This window comes from Condylura cristata, unplaced genomic scaffold (genome assembly GCF_000260355.1).
Source record: "Condylura cristata isolate star-nosed mole 26May11 unplaced genomic scaffold, ConCri1.0 scaffold00024, whole genome shotgun sequence".
NCBI lineage: Eukaryota > Metazoa > Chordata > Mammalia > Eulipotyphla > Talpidae > Condylura > Condylura cristata.
Genome location: NW_004567125.1, coordinates 28,316,118 through 28,326,430, shown reverse-complemented (window position 1 = coordinate 28,326,430; position 10,313 = coordinate 28,316,118). Strand labels below are relative to the sequence as shown.

At 32.9% G+C, this 10,313-nt stretch overlaps 1 protein-coding gene across 1 annotated transcript in view; it reads left to right on the top strand.

The window, feature by feature from the left end:
- The window catches only part of TPR (translocated promoter region, nuclear basket protein), a 60,989-nt gene that overhangs the window by 12,592 nt on the left and 38,084 nt on the right, over positions 1-10,313 (top strand). The window contains exons 7-19 of the mRNA XM_012728924.1: positions 458-538; positions 618-705; positions 1,363-1,503; positions 1,902-1,993; positions 2,239-2,436; positions 3,093-3,200; positions 4,171-4,397; positions 5,532-5,695; positions 6,092-6,225; positions 6,302-6,450; positions 7,833-7,995; positions 9,191-9,325; positions 9,813-9,953. Of these exons, the coding sequence (XP_012584378.1) occupies positions 458-538; positions 618-705; positions 1,363-1,503; positions 1,902-1,993; positions 2,239-2,436; positions 3,093-3,200; positions 4,171-4,397; positions 5,532-5,695; positions 6,092-6,225; positions 6,302-6,450; positions 7,833-7,995; positions 9,191-9,325; positions 9,813-9,953 (1,821 nt within the window). The remainder of the gene's footprint in view (positions 1-457; positions 539-617; positions 706-1,362; positions 1,504-1,901; positions 1,994-2,238; positions 2,437-3,092; positions 3,201-4,170; positions 4,398-5,531; positions 5,696-6,091; positions 6,226-6,301; positions 6,451-7,832; positions 7,996-9,190; positions 9,326-9,812; positions 9,954-10,313) is intronic.

Sequence of the window (10,313 nt, the reverse complement as noted above, 5' to 3'; positions counted from 1 at the left end):
TCCTCCGGAGCAGGCAGGCGGGGATCGAACTCACGTGGAAGTAGCTTAAGCTTCTCAGTGCTGTGCTTTAACCCGCTGCGCCACCAGGGAGGGCCCGCCTTAAAGGTTTTTTAATGAGAGTATTAAAGGACCTGTAAAGCTGTTATATAAAATGACTTCATGTCCTTTCCTGTTCCTTATACCATAAGATGGCCAGAAGACTCTCAAATGATGCAGCTAGGATCAAAAGTAACAACTATATGCTATATCCAAAATACTGCCTAAAACTGAGTGTGGCTTAATTTTAGTGTCATTTGACTTTTCCACTTAAAAATGTTGATTTTTCTCCCTTACTATATTTATTGTGAAAATAGATACTAATTTTTTATTACAAAAATGGATCATTTTGTTGTGGCATTTGTTAAACATTCTAGAAACGGTTCAAATAAGACTGCTGTAATTTTTTTTTTTTTTTCAGGCCAAGGAACAGCAAGCCAGTATGGAAGAAAAATTCCACAATGAGTTAAATGCTCATATAAAACTCTCTAACTTGTACAAGGTAAATACCCTAACACATGTTTTAGTATCCCACGGTTGCATTATTGATATCTGGTAACTTTTTTGAGATTAACTTTCAGAGTGCTGCTGATGACTCAGAAGCAAAGAGCAGTGAATTGACCAGAGCAGTAGATGAACTACACAAACTCTTAAAAGAAGCTGGAGAAGGTAAACATTTTCAATTATGGGAAGCTTATTTTGTTTTTTAAGTATTTTTTTCTTTACCTTTGTTGGGGTAGAAGCCAATTGAGGTTAATGTTAGGGTTAGTTAGGGGTACAGTTTGAAGTAGATGAAAGAGCCTTACATTAAAAAAAAACAGAATTTAGCAAATATATTTGAAAATATGGTAGTTAATATTTTTTTCTGGTTTTTTCATTTAATTATATATAAACTTTTTTGACTTCTGAAACACTAATAAATACATCAGGATTTACGGTTTGGTATTGTCAGCACATAAGTAAGTTTCACTTGTTAAGTTATATACTGTATTTTAAATACTGTATTTTAAAGTCCCTGTTTTTAATGACTAAGGTATTTATGATCTTTTCCAGTAATTTTAATGTTCTAAAGTAAGATCCTAATTAAAAATCAAAGAAATACCTTTAGCTACTTCTTTACTACTTTAGTTCCTTCATTTCCTCTCTGGATAATGACCAGGTCAGGACACACCAAGAATGTTGAATATAGCAAGAACTTTCACTGGGCAATGACTGTCAGCCACAGTTGCTGTAGAATTTAATGTCTGCTAAAGGAAAAAATGACCAGCCTAGTACATTTTATAAATTCCAAGATTTTAATTATGTGTTTGGATATTCTGTTTTTAGCTAATAAGGCAATACAAGATCGTCTTTTAGAGGTGGAAGAATCTAAGGATCAGATGGAAAAAGAAATGCTTGAGAAAATAGGGAAATTGGAGAAGGAGTTAGAGAATGCAAATGATCTGCTTTCTGCCACAAAACGTAAAGGTATGAATTAATAGGTGCTTATTAATGACTTGAAGTATGATAATTTCCTTACATTATTTTCATTGGTACTAATAATATTTCTGTTGTGTTTTTTAGAACACAATACCATTGGAATTTATTTTTAGCTTGAAATTAATCTGTATGTTACTGTATTGACAGATATAAGTACCATTTCAGCACACATAATTATATGTCAGTTTCCAGAACGGTTTTAACTATATTTCTGTATGATTTTTAGAATTTGTTATGTTACTATTGGATATTATATTTTTAAAACTTCATGAGAATTAGTATGTAGAATATAGGAGATACCACGTTTTACTTGTCTCAAAAAAAGGATTGGAGGCTTTAGTTTGAAATTTTACAATAATATACTAGATTTCTGTTTATTGACACAGGAGCCATATTATCTGAAGAAGAGCTTGCAGCCATGTCTCCGACAGCAGCAGCTGTAGCAAAGATAGTGAAACCTGGCATGAAATTAACTGAGGTAAGAATAATAATAATCTGTCTGGTTTTCCTTCAATACAAGTGTTAGACTCTCTCTCTAAAACTTAATTTTAAAAGCATTTGATCTTTAAAGGAACATTCTACGAAAGGCTTTCTTAATTCAGTGTTAACTCATAGAAAACATTTCCTTCTTGTGTAGGTACTTATGAAGGTTCATTATGAAGTTTAATAGATTGTAAGCATCTGTTATGATTAGATTTGCAATGACCCTCCTTCTGCTTTCAGCTGTATAATGCCTATGTGGAAACTCAGGATCAGTTGCTTTTGGAGAAACTGGAGAACAAACGAATTAATAAGTACCTAGATGAAATAGTGAAAGAAGTTGAAGCCAAAGCACCAATTTTAAAACGCCAGCGTGAAGAATATGAACGCGCCCAGAAAGCTGTGGCAAGTTTATCTGTTAAACTTGAACAAGCTATGAAGGTTTGTTTGATTTATGAATTTTAGCTCCGGGCAAATACAAAAGAGAAATTTCCTAGTTTTGATATAGTAGGCAATTTTTTCTTAAGGTATTCTAGTGAGAAAAAGATATCCTTCAGTAATATAGTAATTATACATTATTATACATCTAAAAGATTGTCATGTTTTAAATATAGGTAATCACATAACTTTACCTAAATTATGAGAAATTGGAATATTTGTAATATTGAAGTTTTCTGTTGTGGTTTCTATTGGTGGATAAATAATAATGAATCAGATCTTATATTTTACTCACTTGTTTTATTTGTTTCCAGATAACCGATGTAGTAATGATTATCATTATTTTTGTATTTTGTCTGTTTTTGTGTTTGAATGAATGCTTTTAAGAGCAGTGTGACATCATTTCACCTTTCACTATATAATTTGGCACAAATGTGAGATTGATACTAGCATTGGGGTAGTGGCAAATTCCCCATTGTTTTTTTTTATAGTGATGCTATAATGAGTACTTGTGTATTAAAAAAGTTCTCTGTTGAAGGTACTATAAAATGTTTTGTTTATAAATTGAATTCTGATTTGAGCACTATGTAGCTTCATTATCTCCATAAAGGTTTCATTTGTAAAGCTCTTTGATTTTCACTTGAATTTACATTCTAAAGGAGATTCAGAGATTGCAAGAGGACACTGATAAGGCCAATAAACATTCATCTGTGCTTGAAAGGGATAATCAGAGGATGGAAATACAAATCAAAGATCTTTCACAGCAGGTAGAATTTTGTTTCTGTTCCTTTTTTCCTAAAAACAATATCAGTGTTTGAATCTGTTTGGGCTAGCTATATAATATGCTACCACATATGAAATTATTAGTAGTAAATCCAGCAGAATAGCATTGTAGTCATTGCTTTTTTACTTTTATATCTTCTTTTTTAATTTTTCAAATTATAAGCAATAGTTCTAATAAATGAAATAATTTAAAAATACATAGACATTTTCTTTTTGCTCCTTTTCAAATACCAGAATATAATCAGTGAATAGATTTTTTTCTGCTCTTTCATGTCTTATTTGTGCAAATACATGAGCATATACAAACACACGTAGCACTCTTCGCTTTTACTAAATCCATACTGTGTACATTACTCTGCTACTTTTCTTAAACAAGTCAGAAAATGCAGATACATCTTGTTTATATATTTTCCCCAATTCTTACTTTTTGCATGTGTAAACACATATACATAAAATATACATAAAAATTTCACCTGGCTGGTATTAAGTCTGTTTTCCATGTTTTCTGATCTCTCTGTATAATGTATACTAAGCACACAAGAGCTTGCACAGACACCCATGAGAGAAAAGAGGAGTAAAAAAAAACAATGACTATGCTGCTATACTGCTGTATTTATTAATTGATTTCACATGTGGTAGCATCTTATATAGTTCTGTTTTATTTGGTCATTATTTTATAAAAGTAGAGCCATGCTTCAAATTATAATTTGGCTGCTGAAAAAAAAAAAAAAGAAAAATCAATTTTTGTAAGACTTACAGAACTCTAAAACAATTTTAATTTTCTTTAGTTCACATTTAAAAATAATGTCTGGCACTTTGTTCTTTTAACATAAATTGATACAAAGTAATGGCTTTCATAGACCAGTGTTTTCATTTGAAAATTTCCATTTTCTTTAAACATTTCCAGACTCAAGGCCCATACTATATAATAACATACTAAAATTTTGTTTTTAGATTAGAGTGCTTCTGATGGAACTTGAAGAAGCAAGGGGTAACCATGTAATTCGTGATGAGGAAGTAAGCTCTGCTGATATAAGTAGTTCTTCTGAAGTGATATCACAACATCTAGTATCTTACAGAAATATTGAAGAGCTTCAGCAGCAAAATCAACGTCTCCTAGTGGCTCTTAGGGAACTTGGGGAAACAAGAGAAAGAGAAGAGCAAGAAACAACTTCATCCAAGTAAGCAATTGATCACAGTTTATTTTGCAAATTTTTTTTTTTTTTTAAAGATTTATCTATTTGTGCATACAGAACTGGGGTACAGGCCAGAGGCTCAGGGGCGGTGAGAGGCTTTAACACAGACAAGTGGGAAAACAGAACAGGCAGATCAACGAAGTACACTGCTGAGGGGAGCAGCGGGCGGGCCAGGAGAGGCCTGCCATGCCATGTGGTCACCTCCGGGGCATGCGGGAATCGAACTCATGTGGAAGTGGCCTTAGATTCTCAGTGCTGTGCTCCAACCCTCTGCGCTACCAGGGAGGACCTATTCTGCAAATATTTTTGAAAACTTTTTAGGTGCAGCTAGCAGTGTTGTATAGTGAGGTATAGGGGGAAAGAAATCTACTCTCAAGGGACATTAGTTTGTGGATGAGATCAATAAGTAATTCAGGACCTCACTGGTGTATTAGGGTTAAATCTCAGTGCTGTCAACTGCTATGGCCTGATTTTGATCCTAGGCAAGGATATGGCACAGCAAAGTTGTCCTGTCTCATCAGCTGCTTCCCTTACATTTACTAAAATGTAAGTCTGCTTAATCTGCTCTCTACTCTGCCTTTAGTGATCTTCTCACCTGCTGTACTGGCCTACATCCCAGTTCTTTGCAATAAATAAATATTTTAAAAAATGGTAGTAGGCAATTTTAGCTCAAGGTGGTTAGTATTGTAGCATATGGAAACATAAAGATGTTATGTTTTAGTGCTATAACAGGTGGGGACATAGCTTTCATTTCAGATCATAGAACCAGACCAATCTTCATGGAGAAGATATATAGGAATGATTTAAGCAGAGTAAGGAAATTCTTCCAAAAATGTATTTCTTGCATTAAGACTAATGAAAGCCAGAAGACTACTTTGTTTGAATAGGGCTGGTTTAATTTTTGCAAATAAATTTACAGTTAGCATTATTTAGCACTGGAGCCCAGTATGGTAGGGGTGTTAAAAGTGGTTCTCTAATAGCACCTGAAGCTGCAGAAATAAGAATAAGATGTACAAAAATCTTACACCTAGCAATAGACAATGGAATGCTTCCATTTATGTTCACAAGTATAACTGCCCCTCAAATCAGTCCTGTGAAATAATTTTTTTTTCCCTGCAGAATCACTGAGCTTCAGCTTAAACTTGAGAGTGCCATGACTGAATTGGAACAACTTCGTGAATCTCGACAACATCAGATGCAGCTGGTTGATTCCATAGTTCGTCAGCGTGACATGTATCGTATATTGTTGTCACAAACAACAGGAGTTGTCATTCCATTACAAGGTAGACTTCTCTGTATTTAGAGTTACTAAGATTTGAGAGACATTATTTCTGAGATAATATTAGGAAATGAGTTTCTCAAACGTAAGTGATATCTACTATTACAGTGGTACCTTCGAGTCATCAATTTCTAAAACCCATCATTTTAGGATTTATAAGAATGAAGAAATGTTTACTATTGTTAACAAATGTGCATCTTGAATCAAATTAAGATACTTACTTGGGTTATCTGCCAGTGTTATCTGTGTCTAATTAGAAACCTAAAGTAACTTTTAAAGGTTGTCCAGTAGGTTCTTTATTTCTAGTTCTATAATCATGATTTCTAAGGCAAGTTTATTAATTTTGATAATGGTATATTTGCAAAAAAAAAATAATATCAGTCATTTTACTTTATGGCAGCTTCAAGCTTAGATGATATTTCTCTTGTGTCAACTCCAAAACGTTCAAGTACATCACAGGCTGTTTCCACTCCTGCTCCAGTACCTGTTCTTGAGTCAGCAGAGGCTATAGAAGCCAAGGCTGCCCTTAAACAGGTAATACACCTTATCTTGGGTTAGGTTTTTAGCAGACACAAAGTGTTACCTTCTGATATATCTTTCCAATATTTAGTTGCAGGAAATTTTTGAGAACTATAAAAAAGAAAAAGCAGATAATGAAAAATTGCAGAATGAACAGCTTGAGAAACTTCAGGAACAAGTCACAGATTTGCGATCACAAAACACCAAAATCTCCACCCAGCTAGATTTTGCTTCTAAACGGTAAGTTTTCTTTTGTTCAAAAATTAAGAAAGACTATTCTATTTTTTTATTCAGATGAATCATATTTAAAGGGTTAATTTGTAATATTTTTCTAGTCCATAATGCAGAATTAGAAACCATGGGGTTCACTTTTTAATATTGCTTATTGATTCTCCTAGGCTTTTCTAAGGGATGTAGATAGTTAAGTTAGAATTCATATGAAATTTTTTACTAATTTTTCTTTCTGAGATTAAAGGACCTGTTTATTCTATGAGAATAAATGCCCAAACATAAGAGCAGTATGAAAAAAATTAACTTTTTTCTCCTCAAGATGCTAGATGTGGGCCCTCCCTGGTGGTGCAGTGGGTTAAGGCATGACACTAAGAAGCTAAAGCCACTTCAGCATGAGTTTGACCCCCTGCCCCAGAGGTGACCCATTTGGCATGGCAGACCTCTCCTGACACGCACGCTGCTCCCCTCCAGTTCTGTATGCATAAATAAATGTTAAAAAAAATAAAATGCTAGATTTTTTAGAGACAAATTTCTTGATCATTTACAAATATGTAGTAGTAAATTTCACCCCATTATAATTTATTATTAGATCCTTTAAATAGTAACTGGTTTAGCAAGATAGGATAAGGTTCATTTTTATATATGCTACTTAGTAAAACTGCCTTTGTAATGATAAAGCAAGCATATGCATTCTTACAATTTGATATCGCCCTCCCCTGAGTAAAAGTGGTATAGTTAGCTCTAGAATCAACCATTTTTTATTTTTTGAAGATTTATTTATACATACAGAACTGGGGTACAGGCCAGAAGTGAGAGGCATTAGAGGATTCACCAAAGACAGAGTGGGGAACAGAACAGGTAGATGTATGAAATAAGCTCCTGAGGAGCAGCGGGTAGATCGAGAGAGATCTGCCATGCTATGTGTACCTCCCTGGCCAGGGATTGAACTCATGCTGCAGTGGCTGCGATAGTGCTATGCTTTAACCCATTACACCACCAGGGACCACCAGCCATTTTCTAAGTTTTCAAGTACATAAGCACGTAAGAAAATAAGGTTAGTAATTATTAGAAGAAAAAGATTGTCAAAAATTCACCACTAATTATGCATTAGTCTCTTAAAATTGTTTGTTGTCTTGTGGATGTGTGTTGTATGTGCATTGTGTTGAGATTATTGTAAGAATATGTAAATAAGATTAAAAAGTTACTTTAGCATAAAATACTATGCTATTTGGAATTCGAAATTGAAAGCTTAGAAAAGAATGTTTTGCTTGTTACTTGGCCATGCTTTTCATTTTTTATCATGTAAAATAAAACTTGTGAAATTCCTTAAAGGAACAAAACTAAAATGTTGTACTTTAGTCACTTACAGAATTACTTTTCTTTCTTGTAAGTTATGAAATGCTACAAGATAATGTTGAAGGATATCGTCGAGAAATAACATCCCTACATGAGAGAAATCAGAAACTTACAGCAACAACTCAGAAACAAGAACAGATCATCAACACAATGACACAGGATTTGAGAGGAGCAAATGAAAAACTTGCTGTTGCAGAAGTGAGTCCAATTTCATCCAACTTGAATTATAAATTACATATGATTTTTTGTTGTTATTTGATTTTACTGGTTGGTATAACGTAGGTATTTGGTAAGTTTGTGGATTATAAGTGGTTATTAGATAGATTACAAATACCCAGTTCTGTATCAGTTGAGTGATTATTTCTATTTAGATTGAAAAAAGAAAGAAATTTCTTTTTCCATACTGAGATTTCTTACAAGTCTTCCATCTCAAAATAAATGAATCAATGTTTCTTCATTTATAGCTGTAACAAATGACTATTTTACCATTCTTGCTCATTACTAATAAAATATTTAAAAATTATTAGCATTGTATATTTCTCAATTTGAAAATGAATATAAATGTTCATCAAAAATTGACAGTACTTCAGACTTGAAAGTTAAATTTTGAGGTAAGGTTTTCATAGGTTTTACTTTTTTATAATGTTCGCTTTAAAATTTTTGATCACTACTTTAGCTCAAGTTGTCTCAGTTTATCTGTTTAAAAATAGACTCAGAAGCTAAGTATTTTACTTTGGGGGTAGTCATGAGAAATAGATGGGTTGCATCAAACGTAGGTTTTCTTACTTAGATTTTAATATATTTTTATCTTGTTTACACACCATTTTGGAGACAGCAGCATTCCAGCTGGTATAGTAAGTTATCTGATTGATAGTGTGTGATTGTTGGGTGTAAGATTGAGATTTTAAAGTACCCACCCAGATTTCCTGAGACTCAGTGTACTCACTGTGGGGTGGGAAAAATGCTTACCTAGAGTACACACACAAAGAATACTTAAAGGTCAAACTTGAATTTTAAAACTTAAATAATACAGTAACAAACAGATAAATCTATAGCATAATTACACAGTTTTGTTAGTCTTCTGACATGGAAGGGTTTTATTGTTATTGGTGTTGATTTATTGATTATTGTTATTGTTGATTTATTAAAATCTGGTAAGTATTCTTGGTATTGATAAGGTTTCTTCCTTTGGTACATTGGTATTTCCAGTAATTTTTGTTTCATATTCCAACAAATGGAACTATTAATAAGCATTACATTTTTTTATGATGAAAAGATAATTTAGTTAGCACTAAGAAATGTGTAATAATGATCATTTTAATTAAATAAATATATTGTTACATATGACATATTTGTTTCTATCATTTTCTCTTTTGTTTGTATTTACCTCAAGGTGAGAGCAGAAAATTTGAAAAAGGAAAAAGAAATGTTTAAATTGTCAGAAGTTCGTCTGTCTCAGCAGAGAGAGTCTTTATTAGCTGAACAAAGAGGGCAAAATTTGCTCCTAACTAATCTACAAACAATTCAGGTAATTAAATACAAGAAATCTGTAGGAAAAAATGCTTTAACATCTCTTCTCTCAATTTTCATAATTAGAAAACTCATCACCTTGTCATTCTTTATAGTCATTGCATTTTGAAGTTTTGTGGCATCAGCACTCTAATTTTAACTTTGAAAAGTGAACAGATTACAAACTTGCTGGTGACAGATTTGATCCTGAGGTTTTTCATATTTGTAGAATCCTACATACTTGAATCTTTTATAGAATGAAATCTTTGGCTTTTAGTTTTTGTCTTTAAAATTTTGAGAAATCTGAATGATTATTATCTATACCTTTATTCCCTATTAAGTAGGTGTTTTAATATGTCATTATGCTTTCTTGGTAAATGTTCCAAATTCTCTTTATGTATGAGTAGGTTGTAAACCTATAATTAACCTATGTCCTTTATTTTTCTTTATATTGCCTTTTTTTTTTTTTTTCCGTAGACATAACCATAAATCTTTGTTTACTTTAGGGAATACTTGAGCGATCTGAAATAGAAACCAAACAAAGGCTTAGTACCCAGATAGAGAAACTGGAACATGAAATATCTCATCTAAAGAAGAAATTGGAAAATGAGGTGGAACAAAGGCATATGCTTACTAGAAATCTAGATGTGAGTCTATTATTCATATCCTAAATGTTGATAATTATGTATTTGTAAGTTAAAAAATTAAACTAGTGTGTGAACATACCACTGATTAAAGAGACTTTTTACAAATTCTTAAGTTTTCTTACCTCTTTGTATGCCTAGTAATTTTTGATTGGGTACCATACATTTTAAGTTTTATCCTGTTGGGTGTTCATAATTTTTTTTTTCTTTAAAGATTTATTTATTTGTGCATACAGAACTGGGGTACAGGCCAGAGATGCCGAGGGTGAGAGGATTCACCAGAGACAGAGTAGGGAACAGAACAGGCAGATCGACGAAGTGCACTGCTGAGGGGAGCAGCGGGCGGGCCAGGAGAGGTCTGCC